The following is a 25815-nucleotide window of genomic DNA, read 5'->3' as shown; positions in this document are numbered from 1 at the left end:
AGACAAAAGGGGGATTTTTACATGTGACCTTTTGAGAGATAACAGCAGCGCAGGTTACGTTAACAGAGGAGCGTGTGTTGACTTGTCGGAACATAACGATATAGTTTCTTTATCTTCACTGTGCTGCAGGAGCCCAAACACTAAACACAACCAATTAAAAAGTACCTTAGATAAAGTGGAATAGCTCGGCAACATAAATATAATATGACAAAATTAAATAGTCCAGACAGTCAAGATAACACAAAAGATGGGGTCAGTGAGTAGAAATTTAAATATAATACGATAAGAAGCTTGATAAGTAAACATGTAAAGAGCTGATTGAGGACTTGGAAATAAAAAATTAAATACACATCTAGGACCAAAATAGTCAAGATTGTTACACAGGTCAAACAAGCCTCTGTATAGCTTGACATCATTAGTGACTCCAGAGTGTCATACAGCACCAACAGTGCATCAAGCAAGGATGCAACCGTCTAATTGTGAAGCCAGATTAGTTTCTATAGATAGCATCGGTAATGGTAAGAAGGGACTTTTACTTAACTAGATAGTTGTGCCGGTTAGTTGGTGTTTGTGAAATCATTAGATGTTTTCCTTTCATCAAAGTCATCAGTTTTTTGTATTTGTCTGCAAAGCTCCTGAATAAAATTGGCATTTTTACAACCTCTTCTAGAACTAGTGAAAGATGGCGATTGAGAGAAGTCCAGCTGGCCACTGTGATTTTATTTTCTTCTGTTTTATCCTTTTGCTGTGTATTTTATTATGAGGGTTTTTTTTGTTTTTCAATTGAATTGGGGTGTGGTGCTAGCTGATAATGTTTTGGACCCGTGTGAAGCCTCATGAGTAAAGTTAGCAAAGAAGTTGTTATACTGAATACTAGGAGTCTCTCAAGTGTTGCAGTAAACGATAGTATAATATCGGAGCCTATCCAAGCTATATTACATTCCTAAGCCATTGTGAAAAGCCTTGGCAGCACCTAGAGCAGGGATGGACAACATTTTGAGCCACAGTAAACAGAACAAAGACAAGAACTTTCTGTTAGAAAATGATACATTGGTCAGGCAAAGTTCAACAGCTCCGCTGTCCTGGCCTGCTGCTGTGCTTTGAAGATGCTCTGAAATGTGGAGTGCAGGTTCAAGTGTCACTACTTCAATCTCACCAAGACTGCAAAGACTACCATCTCATAGTGTGGTTTCTTGCTGAATTTAATGTGTAGCTGAGCCTCCTTTTGAATCCACACTCACACGTGATTTTTTTTTTGGCAGGAAGTGGTTTAGTTTAACTTTCAGTACGTCCAAGTCATGGTCAAAATTCTTAATGAATGGGAATTACTCTGTTATAAAGCTGTGAATGGTAACCACTAAAGTTTTATGTTCTGTGTCTATAAACCGCCCCTCCTTCTGAGTTGTGTTGACTTAACAGGATCAGCTGAGGTCTCCTTTGCTGTAGCCTGCTCCTGTGGTCCTGTCTGCACATAACTAATTGCTTTTATGGTGTCAGAACTGTGTTAAGCTACTGCTGGAAGTTGTATCCTTTCCTGCTGTTGTTTTTCTCAAGTGAACTGGCACAATTGCAGCTTTTTTTTAATGTTTCAGCCATCAATCTGCTTTTCAGTTTTGTAGGGTTTTCTTTCTCACTTAAAATGTAACTTTGATGTATTTGCTGTGATAATGTCACTAGTCACTTATTAAAAAATATTACAATATATTTCATTCTGCAGCTGTTTAGCCAGAACATGTTTTCCTGTAGCTTCCAGTATTTTGTCAGTAAGTTTTGATACTATATTTATTAAGATTGTTATTTAATAGTGTTGATTCTGCATGGAGTAATTTTGTGCCTGCATGCCTTTTTTGTAAGTCTATTTCCAATTTGTGTATAGTATTTAAAGCAGTGTAATTATATCTAGTCTACTTATGCTATAGCTGCTATACAGTAACTACTAATCCACTTCCAAAACAGCACATGCTATTTCTGTAATTTCTCTGCCAGTCCTTGTATAGATCACCCCCCCCACTGTAGTACTAATTCTTCAACTTTTATCAGCTTCTACTAAGACGAGATCTATGCAACAGAGTCTGCTTTTTAAAAAAAAAAAAAAAAATACACAAAAATTACAGTTTTGAAGTTGTTAAAGAGCAATGCAGACAAATAACACAGTTTAGATAAAGGAGGAATTCATTTTAAAGCTGGATTTTACTGGCTCTGTCCAGTAGAATAAAACAGTCTATTCTGAGATGTGTTTGAGTGAACCTGGAGAAGTTGTGACCAAAACAAAACAAAAAGTCCCAAACTATTAAACAGTCTCTTTTGTTTAATAAAATATAGAAATATATATAAGCATTAGTTAAAAGTTTCAATAAAATAAGTTGCCAGAACAAGAACAATGATAGAATGGAGAAAGGGTTAGGCTTAGGTGTTACAGTAAAGGTTAGCTTTAGGTTAGAAGACCAAGGAAGGATGAGATAAGTGGTTTAGACAAGAGAATAAACTACTTTAAGACATTTGCAAATAGATGAAACCAAAAGAAGGATTGCAGCGTAAGAGGAGGCTGCAGTAAAAGGAAAACTTAAAGAGCAGCTCAGATCACGAGGACCACCCCTGGAGAGCAACTGGGTGGATATCCAGAGTTCACAGTGGAAAGAATATTTTAGTTTGCAGAAAAGTTGCTCTGACAGGACAACAGTATGTACAGAAGGATGTGCAGGTAGGAATGTCCACTGGAAATTTGCACGGTAGCCTCTGGCAGGCTTCCAGCCCAGATAGACTTTAGTCACACACAACTTTTTCTGTGGTCAGCTGGCACTGCAGCCAACAGTCTGAAACTCAGAACCATTACCTTGAAATGTACAACAGACATTCAGCTTATTTTAAGATCGACTGCTGATGGTTATTTTAATTGTACAAAAAGCACCTTTAATCCTGACTTTAAATGAAGTCCAGCTGTCCAGGCTGAGTGAAGAGCTGGCGTTGTAACCAGAAGTGAAACCAAAAAGTCATAAAAAGTAAAATGTGTGAGAGCTGATAGCTCTGACCTCAACTTATACCAAGGCCCTGATAAGACGCAGCAAGGAACTGGTAAAACTCTGTGTGTGTGTGTCTGCTGCATGATAAACGTTTTGGGTGTGTAAACAGGGCTGTTTTTTTCTCTCTTCTTGTACAACATGTAGAATAGTCCCCAGCTATCGAACAATTATAATAACATCAATAGAGACCTGAAATAATTGGAAGAATATTATTACTGCAGCATTTAGTGAGCTGCTCTGCCTGGAACTGTAAAAACATAATGTGCGAGTCTCTCTTTTGTCATCAACTTTATAGCAACAGCTCCCATTGTTTTAATTAGATTGACTTTATTATTGTTTTATTCTGCTTAAACTATTACCGGCTATTACTGTAGTTTAAAGTAAGACTTACATCGAGCCCCGGCTATGGTGAAGCATATGCTGAAGGGCAGTGGCCAGAATATGAGTACCACTAGTAAACAACGCTTGTTCAGTTGTTTGATAAATTGAATCTGTATCATTAATTGGAGTAATCGGTTTAATCCAGAGCCGCTTACACCCCTGCTGGCACGATACCTTGACCCAGTAATAAAATAGGAAGTACCCATTAACTGAATTAGGTCACCAAAGATTTAAACGTTAAACAACAATTTCAAAAACATTTTGAAAGCATGGCTACTCAAGTATTGTGAAAATACGCAATTCTCTTGTCTGCTGAGGTTTGTGCAGCAAATGAACACTCAGTACTTGTACTCAATGTATTGGAAGCAGCTCTAAAGACCTCTGTAACCAGGCAGACATCCATGGCCAGACAGGGGTCAGCGCCTATCTGAAACAGGAAGGCTTATCTCAGTCAGTAATAATGCCTACCTACTGACGGTTGTCCAGAAATATTATCATAGTTTTATTTGTATTGCACTATTTTTCAAACACACAGCTAAACAATGGATCATAGTTTGGGGAAAAAATGTAAAAGAAATGATAATAAGCTTTGACAAAAGGGAAAGCTCAACTATAAAAATGTTTTCAGAAGTCATTTAAAAGTTACCACTGATTCAGCTGATTTAATAGGACCGACTTATTTAAGTTACATGACAGCGTTTCCCCTCATCAGTGTGTCGTTTCCCAACGACGTTGGGAAAGACATTCTAATTAATTTTTATGAAATTTTTGTTATCTCTCCGCAGCACTTGTGCAGTTTTTTATGTCATGTTTGTTTTAATATTGTTGCAGTTCCTCTTTGTTTTTATAAGTCAGTAATAACACCTTTCTTTGACACTGTTTTGTTGCTGCTGGCATTAAGTTGATATAGATATATATAAATCTTATAAAGTTTGTATCTGTTTTGTGTGAAACTTGTATGAAAAGCATACAAGAGTGAAAACAGATATAAGATCCCTTGAAAAATTATATAATGAAACTTGTATGTTTTGGATACTTACTAAAAAATATATGAAAGTAATGAGAAAGTGGCCACTTTCATGAGTAAATCATATATGTTTTTACTATTTCTTTTCCATATGGGTAAGAAACTACACTTACCACTGTGCACTTCAATAGAGGTCATTCTTCACTTATGAGCTTCTTCTGATGCTGTTTACCCCAGCACACATTGAAAATGCGAACTGATCAGAGTAGTCCTAAATGTGTATTCTAATGTTCCAGAGAAACAAGGCTCTCCAGAGGAAAATGCTAAACAGACACACACATGTTGCTATAAAACAAGAATAAGTCTTTCTACTGAATTCATCAGTGGAGTGCTTTCATGGCGTAATGGTTTATTATTGTGATCCCCCTGAGCCTGGGCTTAGTGGGTCACAAGCTTATATCTGTATGCTAAGTACAACCCAGATGCAGTAAATTGGAGGACTGTTTGGGAAATGGCATCCGGCTTAAAAGTCTGTCCCAAACCAAGCATACAGATCCAGGCCTTTGGGAAATAAGGGAGCAGCTGAAACTACCTAGCACTGAATTGGTCTGAAGTCTATCTAATGTTCTGGTGTTACAAATATACACAAATCAGAGACTTCTGAGTGAGTCATTCCAAATACCTGTGGCTTCCATGTACCAGTGTTTTGCAGTTGCGATGCTTCACTTGCTGATTGAAGCAGCTATCATTATTTTAGAGTTAATGTAAGTTAAAGTTAATACACAACAATTAAACGTGCAGCTCTATTCACATTTAACTCTAGCTTTTCTAGTTTGTGCACACAAAGAAGAGTTCTTCTTAAATCAAGAACTCTGCAAGCAAAGGGCGTTTTAGCTGAGCTACACCACACAATGCCGACTACAGATATTACTGGTATATTGATATATGTTGTTTTTATTAAGATCGTTTAGGTTGTTGTATTACATAAGCTGCTTCATTCATATAGTGTTTTTATTGCACATTTTTGCATCTCTCCTCTCTAAAAATCTTTGTGCAACCGTGTCGCCACTAACTCATAAGCTCACTTGCAACTCAAGTTCTTATCTATATACAGTACAGGTGCCGGAAGTGCTCAGTGTTGTCAAGTTAACAGAGGTCAGGATATTATTACAGACAATGACACTGCAAAGTTCTAGTTTTCACTGCTTGTAACTGTTACTGATGAAATGCAAAAACAAAACAATTTTAATACGCAGAACCCCCCCCCTCCCCCCCTCCAAAAAACCCCTCAAATCCTTAGCTTCTATCCAATGCAACATGTACTGAATGGTCAGTTGTAAAGTAGTATTCATTAGCAATTGCTGCAAAGCAAAGGTTGAATACCCCCCCCCTCCCAAAAAATAAAAAAAAATAAAAATCCTTCTCTGCAGCAGTGCCTCCTTTCACTCTAAGTCATTCCTTTCTCATTTTATCTCTTCTTTTTCACCTGACAGGTGCATGTCTTTTTTTAAGCGGCACATGGCTTGTATTCTGCTGACAAACATGGACCCGCCTACCACGGAAAATCAGAACGGCCTCCCGCCAAATCTAGACTTGGCCACTGGACCGAAGCAAGACAATAAGGCCACCTGTCTGAGCGTCTACCAGTACTGCGAGAAGGAGGGAGGAGAGGGCGGGGCAAGTTATTCAGAAAGTGTCCTCACGTTTCCACCTGGAGAGTACGTAGCAGAGGAACTCTGCATCTCTGCAGCAAAAGCGTGTGGTGAGTCACAACTGTGTTTCAGTTCACGTGTTTGCCCACACATGCAGTGTATAGTTTCATTTACACATCTGACATTTTTTGGTTGAGCCATTTTCTAACCTCAGCTTAACAAAAATTTTTTTTTAAAAGAAAACAACAGCTGTTAACTGTACATTACAAATAATGCATACATTCACGCTGTAATCCTCTTAAAAGGTGACTGGTTTCTTTATAACACATTTCTTTCTGTAAGAAGCCACTTGAACTCTAAATAGGTCACAGTACAGTTAAGGATTTTTTTAATTAAGCGTTTATAGCAATGAAATCTAAAGGTTCTTCTGTATCCACATATTCTGGCAATGAAAGACCCACTCTTAACCAACAAGACATTTTTGGATTACAAATTTCACTTAGAAATGTCCCATAAAAACAGCACTGCTTTCACATTCATGGTTTGCAGCAGTTCCCCTAATGCACAACTCTTTCAATGAAAATAAAAGGCTCCTTTTCGTTCAGCTAAACTTGGTGAAGCATTAAATCAGCAGGCACTGCTTTTAGTTTTACATTGTGCAACATTCCTGTTATTTAAAGCACATTTGCAGAAGATAGCAAAATATATAGTTTCACTGAATTCATTATACCTGAATAATGGATGTTATTTACATTATTTCAGGATGAATAGGCTGATGCATTGTACAGCACCTGAGTTGATGTTGGATATTCGTATTACCAACCACAGTATTGTTTTTCTTATCCATTTTAGGGTGTTTTAAGGCAGTTGAATAAGTTAGCTGTGTTGGCGTTTTTGAGGAAAACTTGATGCACTCTTTGAATATGATTTGTTCTTGGTTAAAATTGCTCTAAATTGGAATTACTTCTGCTTTGAGATGAATACTCTTTGCCTTCTGTCCTGCCAGAACAATGTGAGGCCGTAATCTGTTTTGGTTTTTTTTGGACTGTTGTTTCAGTGCATTTGTTTTAGACATTAAATACCATACCTTTTTCTTAATCTTTCATTTATTCTTTGTAAATGCAAGAAACCCCCCCCGAAAAACCAACACAAAAACTGCCAGACAAAAAAAACAAGACTGCATTTTGAACAGAATTTCCTAGGGAGGGGAACCTCATGCAGTAACTTTAACTCCATTCTGACAAGAAATTATTTGACTCTAAATTAAAGATGTCTACATTCCCAAACTACTGTCAGATGATTGTGCATAATTATGGTAGACTAGTGATAATGGTTACTTGAACTGTCAGAATTTGTACTTAACAGCTTTTTTTTTTAAAAAAACCAAAAACCTAGCCCCTAATTATGCAGGCCTCAAGACTGGTGAGTGACCTCCTGGCAGCCATCGGTCACTAAGAAAAAAAATACATTCCCCAGCTTTAACGACACATGAATAAAAATGTGAATTTCAGCTGTTTGGCAGATGTTGCAGATCACTAAGACACTGGGTTACTAAGGGCTAACTGACCAGTTTAATCCTCTCAATGAAGAAAAGGTCGTAAAGGAGCATTCAAGCTCTGCAAGGTTTAGATGCACATTTTCTTAAACTGTCTTTTAAAGTAAGACCAGAATTAGATTACTTAGGCCAGTTTTTAGTCGTGAAAACAGAACTAAGATAGTCAAGCCACTTTGTCATCGCCTTTCTAGAAAACTCAGATCAGGAAGTTGTCTCGCTGTGTGTCTGTTTTCCCCTATGTGCACCCTTCCTTCTGGAACGGTTGAATGAAGTCTTTTTACCATGAGCTGTTTTTATATTTCCCCATTTTTCAAAGTCTTTGTTTCATTTTTCATTTCCACCTCTTTGTCAATTCTTAAACTTGTACTTTACCTTCTGACTGTCTCTTAGACTGTTTCTTTTGTTGGTTAATTGCAGTTGAATTTAGCTGAATAAGTTGAGTAGTTTGTTACTAGGATATTATTTATTAGAGAATCATTAATATTCATTTAAATGGATAGGGCAGCACAACTTGCTACCAGACTGAAGTTAAGTATGGCCTCCTTCTTTGCAGTCATCCCTAGTACAATTTCTTCCTTTAAGTCCTCATGTAGAAATAAGTTAAAAAGTAAGACGCAAGAATGTTCTGCTTCATTGTTCAGTTTCTACAAAAAAGCATACAAAGTTATTAAATCTAACATACGGTACAAATCTCTTAAAATGTAAAACTACAGTATTTTAGTCTTCAGTGTATCTTGAACTTTTTATACTGTTTTGATTGTAATACATATCACAAGGTAGGAGTTGTCTGTAAATTAACCTTGTTAGCACTTTGACTTTACTTCCCTTGTTGTGGTTGAGCCCATTTCCTCCTCGGCAGCGCTTCTGTCCTCACGCTGTTGCTTCACATGTGCGAGGGCTTCCGCATGCGTGATGACATTTTATGCCCTTTAAGTTCAGTTCGAACACTGATAAAACACCAGTTGTTTTCTTCATGGCACTTTTTATGCCTCAGCATTGTAGACCGCCGTGGCCTGACCCAGTCGAATAAAGTTCATCACCCATGCCAAGGAGCTCAGTCAGGAACCCACTATCTCAGGAGCATTCAAGGGAAACGTTTTCAGATTTGGCAAAAACATTCATTTAAACTTAACTGGTTTTCCTAGTTCAAGCTTAATGGTCTAGGCCACTGTCCTGGTGTCCACTGTGTTCTTGTAAACATGACAGAGTACATCATCGCCACGAAAAGCTGGAGAGGATTTCTTTACATGGGGCCCAGACATGAACAAGATTCAAGGATGAACTAGTTGGATGTGACAAAATACAGTATTGTACCAAATACAGTATTATTCTCTTAATATTTTGCTTCCATTGTGCCAGATTTGTTCTAATTTTTATTGACGTTTTGAGCAATACCTTGTCGTCCATCCATTGTTAGCCTATATACATCATCATCATTATCATCAGACTTCTAGCACACAGGGAGATTCGATGTGGGGGGAAGCATATCGACCAGCGGTAACTGAAGATACACTACACGAGAATATTTGGTTGTTGTTGAGCATGTTAATGCAGTTGTTTGCAGGCTGCAGTGATGCCGCAAAGCATCCTGCATGTGTAAAAAAATTCTAAATATCAGCAGTTTGTTCAGTGAAATTGTTTTTTATATTTAGGAACTGGTTATTGATCTGTGCAATTAAGTGTTTACTGAAGTGACCTTTAAATAGGGGATGATGTTAGACACTGCAGGACGAAGTGATTGGAAAATAGCTGCTAACGGAGTGAAACTAACAGCACCTTAAACATTTAAATGACTTAATTAATTTAAAACAATATGTATATTTATTCTTTTTCCAGGGATTGGTCCAGTGTACTGCAGCTTGTTTGGCCTAATGAGGGAAAGTGACCGGACATGGTTTGCCCCAAATCATGTCTTTAAAGTGGACCACTCATCCTGTGAGAAACTGCACTTCAGAATCAGGTAGACAGTTATACTTTTTAGTTTGGTTTTTTTCTGATTTCCTTAATCTGTTTCAGATTTTTCAAAGTTTTTTTCCTATCTTTTTCTCTTTTCTTTTCTTTTCTTTTCCATGATCACCCCTCTTGTCCAGATACTATTTTCCTGGCTGGTACAACAGCAGCAATTTATCATACGCTCATCGCTATGGTTTGTGTAAAGGGATGGAAAGCCCTGTGATGGATGACTGTGTCATGGCATACCAGTTTTTTCAGGTTAGTCTTAACGCTTTATACCTCATAAAGAACAGTAAGACGTCATTTTGTTTTTGTAGCGCCATAGAGTCTGCAGAGTCTGTTTAATGCCTTCACCCTTTCTTTATCGTCTGCGCATGTGGTTTCTTTCTGGTTTTTTTGAGTACTGTTGGGTGGGAGATAAAATGTGCTTGTTTCTCTGTCTCTCTGACTGGTTGCCAGTCTGTCTGTCATGTCAGCCCATTCTTTGGTACAAATTAAGAAAACAGGAAGTGGGGTAGTGAGAGTGCTCAAGAAGCACAAAATGGGGAACGGGTCCAGGTTCTTTTTGTTTATGTGTATGCATGCAAACAAATGTTTTTGTGTGCATGTTTTTAAAATAGCTTCTCTGGCTTTTTTTTTTAATCTTGTCATGTTTGTGCTAACCTCACTTGCAGACACTGTCTGTTGAGTTTTGTTTTCATCACCATTGCCACATTGACACCCCGAGCTGTGTGGCAAAACAGACGGGTTTGTTTTGGTGGACTTCTGCAATAATTCAGCCACGTAGTAGTTTGCTGATGAAATAATGGATAAAAAGAGTTGTGCATTAAAGTTGTGCATTTTCTGTCATTGAGGCTGCCCCTCCATAAGCCTGCTTCTGTTGGAGATCTGTTCCTGCTAAAAGGGAGTTTTTCCTTACCTCTGTTACCAAACAATTGCTCACAGGGGATCATTGGATTGTTGGGTTTCTCTCTTTAGCACATGTTGGTGACAGTTCTTGAATCATGGGTAATTTTGTAGGTCTGGTACATAGGAAGATGCTGAAACAGTTGGAAAAGATGAGAAAACATTTTTTAAATGGGCACAATTTTGTTTCCTGTTTTGACTTTTCATTAATGCTGAAGCTTTCTTTTTTTTTGAGTTTAGGGCAAGTCAAACCCTCTGGAAGTAATAATATAAATGTCTGTATAGCTGTGTTGATGTCATAGTACATCACAGCATTATATCATGGGGTCTGTGCAATATGCATCCTCCATATCCTCCTCCGATTTTTAACTGATGCTCTCCTTAAAAGATGCCGTATTTTTCGGACCATAAAGCGCACCGGATTATAAGGCACACTGTCGGTGAACGGATCTGTTTTCATACACAAGGCGCATTAAGCGAAACAAAACAGTCAAAAGTCAAACTTTACTCGACTCATCCTTCTTGCTTCCTCCACCTCCGTAACATTGATTCAGTACTGTTGAATTCACTTTCAGCTCCTCTATTCCCAGGTTGTTGCAGTATATTAATGACTAACCTCGTATTCCGGATGAATTATCTCAGTTGTTCTCTTGACTCAAGTTTGGTCCCTTTACAGCATCCTGCCATGCGATTGCATTTGTCCCTAACCATCGGGAACCCTCACCTGTCTTCATTTATGTTTTATGTACGTTTATGTATGTTTATATATATTTATGTACGTTTTAATTATTTTAGAAAAATCTCAGTCAGAACATGGTATATCATGTTTAGGTGGAAACTAGTGAGCTAACTTCCTGCTAATTTCTAACTCAGTTAAATTTAATAAATTCTGTTTTCATGGATGCCTGGATGTTAAACTTAATTGTTACACCTGGTAAAGCAACAACACTGATCATTTTATTAAAGATGAAAGACTTTAGACAGTTTTTAACTCTCAGTGATGCCGCAGTGTTCGTTTGACTTTGGGACCTGAAGCGGACGGAGTTTTGGACCCAGATTACTCTGCGAGGCTCCTGACTACGGTAGCCATAATGCTACCATCAAGCGGTGTGGCATCGTAGCTTACCAAAGTCGTACTAAAACGATTTTTGAGCGCTGTGTACCACTTAAAATTGGTTTGAGGTCAGTAAGCACAACCAGAATTCATACATAAGGCGCACTGGATTATAAGGTACACTGCCGATTTTTGAGAAAATTAAAGGATTTTAAGTGTGCCTTATAGTGCGAAAAATATGGTACTTTCTGTTTACCCTGCTGCTCCTAATCTGATTAATTTTTAGCTTTAGTCATATTTACTTTTTTCTTTGTGTATCATTCATCAGTTTCCTTTTGTTTATTTTCTTTTGCCAGTGGCGTAGTGACTTTCTGAATGGCTGGGTTGATATTCCAGTTAGCCATGAAGCGCAGGAGGAGTGCCTGGGCATGGCTGTGCTGGACATGATGAGGCTCGCCAAAGAGAGCGGGCAATCAGCAGTGGACATCTACAATGACAAAAGGTAGCTTGCCGTCTGTTTCTTATTTTCCAATCTGCTCAAAAAATAAAATTAGGAAACAAAATCTTAGCAGTCTTTTATAGTTTTACTTACCTAATACCTATTAAGACTTCCTGGATTGTTTTTTTTTAGGGCCTGAGGACACGAAGTGTGAATGCCGTTGATTGCTGTTGTATCTGCTCCATTTATCATTATTATTATTATTATTATTATTTCATGTCTTTGATCACCCTTTTCAGATCTTCCATGAAATGTGGCACATTTTGCAATATTTGACTGGTCACAGTGTTACCTAGTGGGAACAGGAAATGTCATGTTTTACTGCTTCAAGGCAGTTGACCCCAGAAACCCCAGGAAGCCCTGAAAGAGTTGGTTTTAGGCTCAACTGAAAAAAGAGTTTTCATCAAAGGGCGTGACCCTGGTGGCATAGGGAATTTCGATGTTTTGCCATGAAGGATGAAATTGCTCTAACTCAAAGACATCTAAACTAATCTTCTGCTAAAAAATTCCTAAACATTTAAACTTGGATCCTGTAGATCTGGCAATGTGTGAAGGAAAAGCCTTTCCTTAAGTGTTGCAGATAATGATATAATCAAGCCGTGTTAAGAAATAGAATCATAAAAAAAGGACTGGAGTGGAGGGGATTTTTTTCCAAGTTGCTTAAGGTTTTAGACATTGTGGGGCTTTAGTGGTTAACTTGCCTCTGCAACATTGCATGGAAGTTGGCAACAGTGTCCTTGGATTGGCAAACTACGATGGTGCTTTTTAGGCTGTGCTCCACCTAAAGGTTTATCACACCCCGTACCTGGCCAGAACCAGCCTGCCAGAGCCAACCTGAGGAAGGGCATCAAACAGGCCAAGGAGGCCTACAAGAGGAGGATAGAAGTAAGGAAGGATAGAGAGCTTCCTCACAGGCAACAACCTCTGCCAGGTGTAGAGAGGCATCCAAGCCCTCACGAACTGTAAAGGCCAGAGCCCCCCAACCCCCGACAGCAGCTTCAAAGTTGCAGAGGAGTTCAACACCTTCTTTGCCTGGTTTGATTCTTGTGGTGCTGTGTTCCCGGTCCTTACTGTACGCCCGGTAAACACATGACTGTACACCAACCCAAACAACCAACGTCATGGTCAAGTATGAACCACCATAGTCGGTCTCATCTCTGATGGAGATGAGACAGCGTACAGGGTTGAGGTAGAGAACTTGTCCTGCTGGTGCTCAGAAACCTGAAGCTGAACGTCCTCAAACAAAAGAACTCAAAATAGACTTCAGGAGGCACAGACAGGTCCACTCCACTCTTATTATAAACAGAGAACAGGTGGAATCTGTCTCCACCTACAGGCTTCTGGGCACCCACATCTCAGCTGATCTCACCTGGACTTACACACTGGTAAAGAAGGCCTAACAGCAGCTGCACTTCCTCTGTGTCCTGAGGAATAATAACCATGACCAAAAGCTGCTGCTGGCCTTTTACAGCTCCTCATAGGAGATTGTGCTCTCCTATTGTCTGGGTGTTTGGCATGCAGGGGCCACAACTGATTTTAATTAACACAGGCCCCAAAAAGTTGTTGGTTGCCCTCTGCCACCTTCGTCCTAGTCATGGGACACAGGACTGGGCCATCATCATCTTAAGGATAATCAAGGATTGTTGGTAGTTCGCTCAACTCAATTGGTGGACTTAGAGAAGGCATTCGAAGGTGTTCCTTGTGGTATCCTATCCAGATTGCTTAACGAGTATGGGTTATTGGGTCTGTTGCTGTATGCTGTTCACTTTTACTGTAGTGAGAGCTTGCTTAACATTGCTGGCAATAATTCAGACTAATTCCCTGGGGGTATTGAACTGCCAGGGCTGCTTTTTATCACTGATTGTGTCCATAATCGTTATGGACAGAATTTACAGCCAAAGAGCATGTGAGGTAAGGTTCAGTGATCTGGTGAGCTGCTTAGGTCATTAGACTAGAATGTGCAACAGGAAAAAAGACCTTGGTTACACCCAGAACTTCCTGGAAAGGTTATATATCTAGGCTAGTGTTCCACTAGAAGACCTGGAATAGGTGGTTGGGGAGACTGATCAACGTATGCTTAGACCTGTGGCCTTGCAACCCTTGTGGAAAACTGTAAAATAGGGCTGGGTATCGTCACTGATTTCTAGAATCGATTCGATTCCGATTCACAAGGTCCCGAAACGATTCGATCCACGATTTGATTCAATTCGATTTAAATCTGGGAAATTTTGCCTCAGACAGTCAGAAATATTCTAATTCAGATCAGTACATTTACATATTTTTGTATCTATAAAAAGGAAGCTGACACTCGCAAGACTTTATCAAAGGTGTAAGCATCACAGCAGATGCCTTTGTGTCAAAGTAGCTGAAGATAAAACACAGAAAAACATGAAGGCGATTTTCCTGGCCTGGGATTTTATAAAAATATTCTGCAGTACATCAAAAATGAAAGAAAACCATTAATCAACATATGAACATCACCTCTGAAGTTACAGCGGTTTTATTAGAGATACAGCTGAGCGTTTTGCATTTTGCATAATTTTAAAAAGTTCAAATTTGTTCAGAAGCCTATTGAACGACAGAAATGAGGTTTTCTTTTCGGAAGTAAGTAAAAGGAAAAAAACAGCGTCCGACAGCGCTGTAAACAACGGTAGACTTGAGCGTAACAAGCAAGTGAATAATGCAGAAAACAGATTTTTAGACGAGAAACTGTTCTTGAAGTACAGAGAGAGAGAGAGACAGCTGTCCATGAAGTGTGATTTTATTGTGCTGGATATGCATGTGCGTGCATATGCTGCCAACTATTTGACCTAAATAATTAGAAATGCTAGTTCCTGTGCTGGTGTGCCTGTGGTATAGTTTATGAATAACAATATCAAAGTAGTGTGACAGACACAGTGTTCATGCACTTAAATAAAATACCTGTATGTGAAATAAAGTTTCAGTTGAAAATACTTCATCTGTACTAGGCTTGATCACAGGGTATATATCTATACATCTATATATAAATATATACATACATATATATTTCTGCCTAACTAATCATTAGGATGAATTACTTGTAAAGATTTTAGGCAGATCCTCCTGAATGACCTCTCTGTTCTTTTAGCTACAAGTCCTTCCTCCCAGTGTCCATGCGAAGCCGCATCCAGGAATATAACATTTTGACTCGGAAGAGAATCCGCTATCGCTTCAGAAAGTTCATCCAGCAGTTCAGTGAGTGCAAGGCCACTGTGTGTAACCTCAAGCTCAAATACTTAATGAGCCTTGAGATGCTGTTGCCCTCTCTCTACTCCGAGCACTTCCAAGTCACAGACACCTCCTCAAATGAGGTTACCATCATTGTCATGGGAAATAAGGGCATCCAGTGGTCTAAAGGGAAAGAGGAGGACAGAGCAGAGGAGGTGAGAACAAATATATTACAAGTGTGTTGCTGTCATGGGTGTGTCTTATCATTGGTGCTTGTGTGCATTGATAAAAAAAAAAGAATACAAATAACTATTTTTAACTGTTCTTGTGTGTGTGTGTGTGTGTGTGTGTGTGTGTGTGTGTGTGTGTGTGTGTGTGTGTGTGTGTAGGAGCTGCAGACATACTGTGATTTTCCAGAGGTGATTGACATCAGTATCAAACAAGGCAATAAGGAAGGATCTGCAGAGAGCCGCATAGTTACACTCACCAAACAGGATAACCAGATCATGGTATAGTAAACACGTCTGCTGTGTTATTGGTCATTCTCTGCTGTTACTGAGAAATTTAAATTACAGTTCGCTTTGGTTTAAAACGATTTAACTTTCAGTCCTGTCTGTTAACCATGTTGCAACATCTGTTCTTTATTCATTTGAATGAAGTATTTAAGGATATGAAGATAAATAGTTTCAATGGGGCCAACATGACTTAAATTCACAGTACACATCATCCTTCTCCAGATGCCCCACATAATGAAACCATGCCACTACCAGAAATCTTAGGAGCCGACACAACAGACCAACAACTAGCTAAACATAACATCTAAACATACGAGCTAATTTGGATTTAGTTAAGAAAATGTGGAATTAAATTAAATGCAATGAAGCAGGATCCCCACACCCTAAGATAATACAGAGAAACTCCAGCAATCAAACATCCATCTATGAGCAAGCGCTTGGTTCCAGGGTGAAGGAAATACTCCCTTTTAACAGGAAGAAACCTCCAGCAAAACCAGGCTCATGGAGGGGCAGCCATATGCTCTGACCTGTTAGGGGTGAGAGAAACAGGACAAAAGACACACTGTGGAGAAAGAAATTATTTTCCTACCAGTTTGAAGTTCATTCTGCATCTCCACATCAGTTTAACAACCTCAACATCAGTTCCAGTATCATGATAGATGCTCAGCAGTTCAATAGATATGCTCTGTGGACAAAAGTACATGTCTACTCCTCTTAATCTTTGAGTACAGGTATTTTTAGTTCAATTGATACAGGTGTATAAAATCAAGCACCTCACCATGCAATCTGCCTTTACAAACATTTGTGAAAGAAAGGATGGGCTATTCTAAAGAAGACGCTGAATTCATAATAGGTATCACCGTTTCAAGAAAGCAGTTCCCGAAATTTCTTCTTTTTTCCTACAGTCAGCTGCAAATAGTATTACTGCAAAGTGGGAACTTTTAGAAACTCATTTACCAAGTGGCAGACTACATAAAGTTACATGGTGAGTCACCGAGTACTCAAAGCTCTGCTGACTCAATATCCTTAGAGTTCCAGACCTCCTGTGGCATTAATGGCAGCATAAACACTGCACCAGGAGCTTTGTGGCATGGGTTTTCATGGCTGAACAGCTCCTGCAGGTGTAATGTACTTATATTTACTTAAATTATTTAGTAAATAGTGTATGTATTCAGACAGTTGAATGAACGCTTAGTACTGGCAGCAGATAACAGGCACGTGTCACCAGTGGCAGCCATCATGGATCAAGATGGTAGCAGTATCAACTTGGAGACTCTGAGCTGAACTCTCACAACTAAATGATGTTAAGTTGTCCTCATTTGCTTGTGTATAAGATACTTTGTTGCTTCCAGCACGAGAAAATAAGTAAAATCCTGCATCTGTATTTCTGTATCCCTCTGCATTGACTCACAATGAAGGAGCTGGAATTTCGCTCGCTCTCAGTGGCCGTGTCATTCGTGTCACTGATTGATGGATACTACAGGCTGGTGGCCGATGCCCATCATTACCTGTGCAAAGAATTAGCGCCGCCACGGCTTCTGGAGTGCATTCAGAGCTACTGCCACGGCCCTGTGTCGTGAGTATCACACGCATGTCATATCATGTTATCACGTCCCACATGCACAGTCATGGACAGATGAAATCAGCAAAAAACATTCTGTCCCTTTTAATCGCAGGATGGAATTTACGGTCAGTAAATTGCGGCACTCCGGTAACCACCAAGGCCTCTACATGCTTCGCTGCAGCCCCAGGGATTATGATAAATACTTCATGTCTTTTGTGGTGGGGGTAAGTAGTGTTAATGTTTGTGGGGAACACTCGATTTCCCACATTACTGCTATGCAATATAACTCGTTTCTTCAGCCTATGACTGCATACATCCAAGCAGATATAAAATATGAAGTAAGATGTTTAAAGTCACTACAATGAAATTGCACAGCTGTTTCTGAAAGTAAACCATGTCCACTGGTTTTCAAAAACCAGAGAAGCAGTACACACCTGTCTGCACATGATTTTGATTTTCAGCCACTAGAGGGAGCAATAAGGTTTGGTATCTACTTGCTGCAGGCGGTCTATATATCCCAGCAGGTCACCATACTGTGACTTACTGGATGTGTGTTCTGTGTTAGGCTATTTTATAGCTTAACTTAGACTGTTTCAAGTTTGTATGACTGAGGGAGGATTAAAACAAGTAAAAATGACCAGTTTTCAGACAATGTATGGCTGACTGAAACAGCAGTAAGGAAGGGACACAAGGAGCATCATTTGTAACATTCAGCACAACTCAGCTGTGGAAACTTTTCTTTTGATTTTCAGTATGAAACGATGGTGGACTATAAGCACTGTCAGATCACAAAGACGGAGTCAGGAGAGTACATTCTAAGTGGAGCCAAGAGGAGCTTTGGTTCACTCAGGGAACTTCTGAATTGCTACCAGAAGGAGGCGCTCCGCACTGATGGGTACACATTTCAGCTGATCAGGTGCTGCCCACCCAGCCACAAAGGTCAGTGTTCACATCCAGAACATGTATGTGATGAAAACGAAAATGAAAACGTGAAATACAAGCTATTTTGTCATTTCAGAATTTAAGGCACAGTAAAATGCATTTCCACATGCTTTGAGTTTTATAAAAAAAAGCATTTTAACATTTAATTATGAAGCTATGAAAACAGTGAGCAGCATGCGTTGTTTAGCTGTGAAACATTAGATGACACTGATAAAATCAGCAAATAAAATGTGGTTTTCCAGCATCCTCAAACTTGTAAATCCTGTTAAAGTGGCACTGATGAATCCTATGTTAGCACTCCACAGAATTTCTGGGCACTTTTATGTCACTGTTATTTTAATTTTGTAACTGTTTATTGTTTACTGTTATTTTGTAACTGTTTATGTGTGAAATCCTTTGTATCCCTGCTGCAGTCATTTAATCATCTTAAAGCTTCTGCTTTTATTAGATACTTTAAAAACATCTTAAGAAAATGAAAACCGCATGCTGATATGTGTTTATTGATAGGGTGCATGTGATTAGACTATAAGCCAAAGAACAGATCATACAAAGGTAATGTGTTGGTGTTACGAAGAAATGGTTACTGATAGTATGGTATCAATAATGATTTAGCTTTGCATGCATATGAGAAAAGAAATTAATGACATTTTTATTGGAACAAAAATACGTTTTTATCGCCTCATAAAAAACAAAACAAAACATATGTGTGTGGAGAAGTTAGAGATGAAAACTAATGATTCAGTAAACTAATCCAGGTTTCTGGGTACCAAAACTCTGATTTATGGTTTATGGTGAAAAATATAAAAACACACAACATAAAGTTTCATATAGGGGTGGGCGATATAAACGATATACGATAGAAACGATATAAATTTGGCCAACGATAGAGATTTTGATTATACCGCTCTACCGCATGTTGATGATGTCATCAAGCTGCGCCTGTTTTGGTCGAAAGCATCGCAGCGGCTACAACCATTATCATCTACAAATTATGCCGAGAGTCATGGCAAAGAGATGAAGCACTTTTGAAATATGGGGAAAGTCAAAAACTGTGCTTCCTCCACTTCCGTAACATTGATTCATTAATGTTGAATTCGCTCGCAGCTGCTCTATTCCCATGTTGTTGCAGTATATTAATAACTAACCTCGTATTGTGGATGAATAATCTCAGTTGTTCTCCTGACTGAAGTTTGGCCCGTGTACAGCATCCTGCTATGCGGTTGCATTTGTCCCTGACCACCAGAATCCCTCACGTTAACTTTTATCGAGTGGAGAAAAAGTTAGCGCTCATCCTCCAGCTTCACTGTGCTAATGTTATGCTAACTGTGTTGCTAGCAATCACATAGCACAATATTATATACCAGGTAGTCCAACTTCAGTAACCCTGCAAACGCCACTGCTGTTTAGTTTTCTGTCTTCATTTATGTTGGAAGTGGTAGCAGAGCTGTACGTTTGAATTAGTTTCAAAAATCTCTCAGTCAGAACATGGTACGTCATGTTTAGGTTGAAACTAGCAAGCTAACTTCCTGTTAATTTGTAACTCCGTTAAATTTAATAAATTCTGTTTTCATGGATGCCTGGATGTTAAACTTAATTGTTACACCTGGTAAAGCAGCAACACTGAAGATTTAATTAAAGATGAAAGAATTTAGACCGTTTTTAACTCTCAGTGTTTGTTTGACTTTGGGACCTGAAGCAGACAGAGTTTTGGACCCAGATTACTCTGCGAAGCTCCTCACTACGGCAGCCGTAATGCTCTGACAATCCATCAAGCAGTGCGGCTTACCAAAGTTGTACTAAAACATTTTTTAACAGATTTCTGCAGCCAAAATCGGTTCGAGGTCAGTAAGCACAACAAGAATTCATACATAAGGCACGCTCTCGATTTCTGAGAAAATTAAAGGATTTTAAGTGTGCCTTATAGTGTGGAAAATACGTTATACAGAAGAAAAGAATATATCGCGATGTATATCGTTACCACACGTACTTCAAATTATACCGCGATATGGATTTTAGGCCATATCGCCCAGCCCTAGTTTCATATCCATGATAAGAATTCTGAATGTAATAATCCAGGTTTATAATTGCTGATCAAATTCAATATTTAACAGTGTGAGTCATCAGTTTCCTTTTGTTATTGTCTAGTTTTGGTCAGGTGTAGTGTGAACCTTGTTAATCTCTACCTTTCTTCAGATAAGTCCAACCTGCTGGTGTGTAGAAGCAATCAAGGGGCCGAGATGCCCATATCTCCCACGCTCCACAAACACAACATCAGCCAGATGGTCTTTCACAAGATTCGAAAGGAGGATCTCATCATCGTAAGTAAACCTTCTCTGGCTCCTGACTTCAGCCTCTCCTTTGACATGAAAACGCCAGGATTGCACATGCTGTTTCTCAGACACACTGGAAATACCAAACAGTGTTGAAAGGCCTCTTTTCTTTGTCGTGAAGTGATATAATTTAGATTTAAGACTTATGAACAGCTCGTATTTTAAAGGCTGGAGCCTTTGTGAATGTAAACTTGAGTGAGAGCACCAGAGGCAAGAGGACTGTTGTGGGATCCGCCAGGATGTTACATACGGTTAACAAAAAGACTCAATCTGCTGTAGCTCGGCTTCAATAGCTGTCGCAGTTTTTATTTTATTTGAGCATTTAAAGTTTTGTTGGACAGAACGGTGGCACGGTGGTTAGCACTGTTGCCGCACAGCAAGAAGGTCCTGAGTTCAATTCCAACATCAGGCCGGGGTCTTTCTGTGTGGAGTTTGCATGTTGTCTGCGTGGGTTCCCTCCGGGTACTCCGGCTTCCTCCCACTGTCCAAAGACATGCAGCTTGTGGGGATAGGTTAATTGGATAATCCAAATTGTCACTAGGTGTGAAAGTGCGAATGGTTGTCTGTCCCTGTGTGTTGGCCCTGCGACAGACTGGCGACCTGTCCAGGGTGTACCCCACCTCTTGCCCTATGACAGCTGGGATAGGCTCCAGCGCCCCCCGCGATCCTGAAAAGGATAAGTGGAAGCGAATGGATGGATGGATGGATGGACAGAACTGTCATAGGAAAACCTCACAACTACAGGCTGTTTATTTAACCAAGCTTTAACTGTCAGATAGATGACTGATATACAAAAGGGTCTATGGATCCAAAACACTTGCAAAAAAAGTCCAAATCATCCTCCTGCAGTATTGTGCTTGTGTTTGTGCTGATGTGCTGGGCAGTGCATTTGATTAGCAGCACATGGCTGCTAACCTAAAAGTTGTGTGCTTAGTTTTTAGGGCTGTATAAACTGAATGTATTTTTTGACTTTCTGATTTGCACTTGATGTTTTTATTAAGTTAGTTAAGAGCTTTGCCACAAGACCGCTTGAAACCCCAAAAGATTACTCTATCATTTATTACAGAAGAAAAAAATTATGTTCTGACAATTTGCCTGGAAATGATAAGGCCTGATGATAGTGCCAATAAATCTGATCTTCAGTAAATCGGATCCAGGTGGTCGATAACGTTTAGCTGCCTGGGTCACAGCTCAGCCAGGCGAACATAATATTTCATTTAGTTTCCAGGATGCATGTGTGGAGGCTTGAAAATGTATTGGTATAGTTCGTTACTCTTCACTTCAGAGAATCCAGAAGATCCCAGCTTTAACTACGAATAAAAAAGGCAGGAGTAAAGATTTGGATAAACATCTGTGGCAACTTTGAGTTTTCATTAAGAAATGCTAAAGGGATTGGCTCTGATGGATATTAAAAGTCAAAGTTTGTCATCTTTTTTGTTTCATGCGTCTTACTTTGGATGATAAACTATGTATTTGTCTGTAGTTTTGAGAATATTGCTCTAAATAAACCCTGCATTTCGCTGTATAGGCTGTTTTGGTTGCATGACTGTATGACGCCTGCTATTCAAGCTAATATATTTTGAGGAGTTTATGAGGAGAGGACATTGCCTGGGGAACTGTTTAGAGTCAACTAAACAATGTGTTTTTTCAATAAACCAATAAAACTGTGTTTCAGCAAGAGAGTCTGGGTCAAGGAACGTTCACCAAGATCTTTTGTGGTGTGAGGAAGGAGCTTGGAGACTATGGGGAGATACATCAGATGGACGTTGTTATTAAGATTCTGGACAAGGCACATCGCAGCTATTCAGAGGTTAGCTTCTTAAGGAAGAATTTAGGTGACTTTTAATCTTATTGATTACTCATGTTCATGGACTCAAATTTAAATTCTCTTCTCTCATTTTTTTCCTTGCAGTCATTTTTTGAAGCCGCAAGCATAATGAGCCAGCTCTCCCACAAACACTTACTTCTCACTTATGGCGTGTGTGTTTGTGCAGATGAAAGTAAGTGTACAACACAAGCACAACCTTTACTGGATGGTTTAAGATATTTAAGTTGTAGACAAAATGTGCAGCAACACACTAATTATACCAGTCATGTGGTAGGTCCACGAGGAATAGGCTCCCAAAATAGAAAAAGAGACCGTTCACACATTAAACGAGCACCAAATAATGTCAAACTGTGTTCCTGTGGGCAGCTGAGACGATCAAACAGAGAGGGCAGAAGGTTTCTGACCCTTCGTTCAGACTGGATTAAGCCCTTGGGATCAACAGGTCACTAAAGGGCCACTGTGATCTTTAAAGCAGCACACACGTGAAGTAGAGTATCTGGGAGCTGTTGTCAAAGTCTTTCTTCTTTTACATGTAATGGATGCAAAAAGTCAAGTGTGTGCATGTGGGCTGAGGGAAGAGTTTAACCCTGGAGAACCCATGGGGTCAGAGCCGACCCCATGGGTTCTCCAGGGTTAAGTGAAGAAATATCCGTTCAGTTTTATGAAATATATATAAACACCCCAAAATCACTACAAGAGGTAATCTCAGAGAATTTTACATGGTAACAGGGGAAGACCTCTGGGTAAGCACATGTGCATTACTACTCAACACAATCTTCAGTGAACCACAAACTGGTTAATTTAGTGCTTCATTTCATAGAGCTTTGTTGAAAAGAGTTTCTTCATGGATAGAAGTAAATAAACAGATGAGTAAGTGAAACGATCTAATCTCAATCTCCCGGTCAGACATGATGGTGCAGGAGTACGGTAAATTTGGTTCACTGGACACCTACCTGAAGAAGAACAAAGGCTGTGTTAACATCACCTGGAAGCTGGAAGTGGCCAAACAGCTCTCCTGGGCTATGCACTATCTGGTAAGACTTACCAACTTAATGCTGTGTAACCCATACAGATTTTTTTAAAATTTAAAGATTATGGACACATTTACACATTTTGAAATGAAGGGAAAAAAGAAACCAACATGGAAATTAACCTTTCATTGGGACTTTCCTAATGCTGCGTTGATATTTATGTTGTCCCTATTGTAACTGAACACAGGAGGATAAAAACGTCATTCATGGGAATGTTTGTGCCAAGAATGTCCTTCTGATTCGAGAGGAGGATCGGAAAACAGGCAGTCTTCCATTCATCAAGCTCAGTGACCCCGGTATCAGCATCACCGTGCTGCCCAGAGAAGGTGAGAACGCTGACATCGCGGTCCCGAGGCTTGCACCTCACACCTGTGTGACGTGGGAATGATGTTCACTGCATGGTTTTTCCTTGGTGTGATTGTCAGAGATACCTATGAGGACATAATTTAGTCACCTTTTGCTTCCCTTTTCTTCATCTTTGGTCTGCATTTCCAACATTTATTATATTCCTGCATCTCTTTACATGTCTGACCTGCAGTGCTAGTGGAGCGTATCCCATGGGTGCCTCCTGAGTGCATTGAAAACCCTCAAAACCTGAGTTTAGCTACAGACAAGTGGAGCTTTGGGACCACGCTTTGGGAGATCTGCAGCGGAGGAGACAAACCTCTCAGCACACTGGACTGCTCAAAGGTCCAAAAAAACCAAACATGCATTGATACATTTTGTAAAATATTTAACTTTGGTTTTGAGACATAATTAGATAAACGGGTTCATTAGAGCGGCTTAGATTTGAACTAATTAGTTGTACAGATGTGAGGCTGGTCAGTCTGTTACAAAAAAGATATATTTATATTCCTGAACAAACTTTTAAAAACATGTCTTCTTTTCCAAGCCAAGAACAATCAGGTACTTAATTTTGTTCTTTCCTGTTCTGTAGAAAAACTTGTTCTATGAGGACAGACACCAGCTGCCGGCTCCTAAATGGACAGAGCTGGCCAATCTGATAAACAGCTGTATGGACTATGAGCCTTTACACCGGCCCTCCTTCAGAACAATAATCCGAGATCTCAACAGTCTCTTCACACCAGGTGGGAACATGAATGGAGTCATGTGTGTCAGAGAAAAACCACCGTGCATCACTCCAGCACGCTCGTTATTTCACCCAGATGTTGTTGAAAGTGACACGGCCGTTTGTTGCAGACTATGAGCTGCTGGTGGAGAGTGACATGGTGCCCAACAGAGCACGAGGCTTCGGCTTCCCGTGGGCCTCTGAGAACCAAGATCCGTCACAGTTCGAGGAGCGGCACCTCATTTTTCTCAAGCAGCTGGGCAAAGTGAGACATGCTCTATGTACACATCACTTATTTTTAGAGTTTGACCACCGTAATTTCCGCACTATAAGGCTCACTTAAAGTCCTTTAATTTTCTTAAAAATCGGCATTGCGCCTTATGTGTAAATTCTGGTTGTGCTTACTGACCTCAAACCGATTTTATGTGGTACACAGTGCGCAGAAATCTGTCAAAAATGTTTTAGTACAACTTTTTTTATTTTTTATTTTTATTAGTCCTTTATTTATCCAGGTAAAAAATGAATCTCATTGAGATTAAAAATCTAATTTCCAAGAGAGACCTGGCATCATGGCAACAAAAGTCAAAATACACATACCACATAAATATATAACATTTAAAACAAATACAATATCCCATACCAACATCCCAACTTTGTCAAGCTATGAAGGCGCACCGCTTGATGGCTGTAGTCAGGAGTCTCTTAGAGTAATCTGGGTCCAAAACTCCGTCCACTGTAGGTCCCAAAGTCAAACGAACACGAGCATCACTGAGAGAAAAAAATGCTCTATATTCTTTCATCTTTGATAAAATGATCACCTGAGGTGTAACGATTAAGTTTAACATCAAGGCATCCATGAAAACAGAATTTATTAAATTTAATGGCGTTAGAAGTTAGCAGGATGTTAGCTCGCTAGTTTCCACCTAAATATGATATAGCATGTTCTGACTGATGTCCTGATGTTTCATCTCACACTTCAGGGGAACTTTGGCAGTGTGGAGATGTGCAGGTACGACCCGCTGCAGGACAGCACAGGGGAGGTGGTGGCTGTGAAGAAACTCCAGCACAGTACAGCTGAGCACCTCAGGGACTTTGAGCGGGAAATTGAGATCCTTAAATCACTTCAGCATGAAAACATTGTCAAATACAAGGGAGTGTGCTACAGTGCAGGTATGAGCACATTGTTTGATCTCTATGGTGCTGTGAAACATTAAGTAACCACTTTCTGATTTCTTAGATTTTATTCGTCACACTTAAATGTTTCAGATCATCCAACAAATGTAAATATTAGACAAAGATAACCGTGCACTCTTGGAGTAATTTTGATAAGTATGGCAGTCCTGGTGAGGTCCACCACTGA

The 25815-nt window shown here is 39.6% G+C and overlaps 1 protein-coding gene across 2 annotated transcripts in view; it reads left to right on the top strand.

Moving 5' to 3' along the window:
- jak2a (Janus kinase 2a) overlaps window positions 1-25815 on the top strand; it is a 36885-nt gene that overhangs the window by 6469 nt on the left and 4601 nt on the right. Inside the window, exons 1-19 of one of the 2 annotated variants that reach the window (XM_006795549.3) lie at window positions 1433-1763; window positions 5862-6130; window positions 9412-9535; window positions 9666-9786; window positions 11845-11990; window positions 15097-15391; window positions 15566-15685; window positions 17110-17267; window positions 17368-17479; window positions 18008-18194; window positions 20391-20515; window positions 22203-22337; window positions 22440-22527; window positions 23262-23389; window positions 23574-23712; window positions 23925-24076; window positions 24324-24474; window positions 24587-24720; window positions 25436-25625. In XM_006795549.3, coding sequence (XP_006795612.1) covers window positions 5866-6130; window positions 9412-9535; window positions 9666-9786; window positions 11845-11990; window positions 15097-15391; window positions 15566-15685; window positions 17110-17267; window positions 17368-17479; window positions 18008-18194; window positions 20391-20515; window positions 22203-22337; window positions 22440-22527; window positions 23262-23389; window positions 23574-23712; window positions 23925-24076; window positions 24324-24474; window positions 24587-24720; window positions 25436-25625 — 2770 coding nt within the window. In that variant the 5' untranslated portion in view covers window positions 1433-1763; window positions 5862-5865. Of the gene's footprint in view, window positions 1-1432; window positions 1764-5861; window positions 6131-9411; window positions 9536-9665; window positions 9787-11844; window positions 11991-15096; window positions 15392-15565; window positions 15686-17109; window positions 17268-17367; window positions 17480-18007; window positions 18195-20390; window positions 20516-22202; window positions 22338-22439; window positions 22528-23261; window positions 23390-23573; window positions 23713-23924; window positions 24077-24323; window positions 24475-24586; window positions 24721-25435; window positions 25626-25815 lie in introns of those variants that run through there. The other variant, XM_006795548.3, reaches the window with a different exon arrangement.

This window comes from Neolamprologus brichardi, chromosome 7, assembly GCF_056152115.1.
Source record: "Neolamprologus brichardi isolate AB-2024 chromosome 7, ASM5615211v1, whole genome shotgun sequence".
NCBI classification, from domain to species: domain Eukaryota; kingdom Metazoa; phylum Chordata; class Actinopteri; order Cichliformes; family Cichlidae; genus Neolamprologus; species Neolamprologus brichardi.
This window is presented reverse-complemented; position numbering and strand designations above follow the sequence as displayed.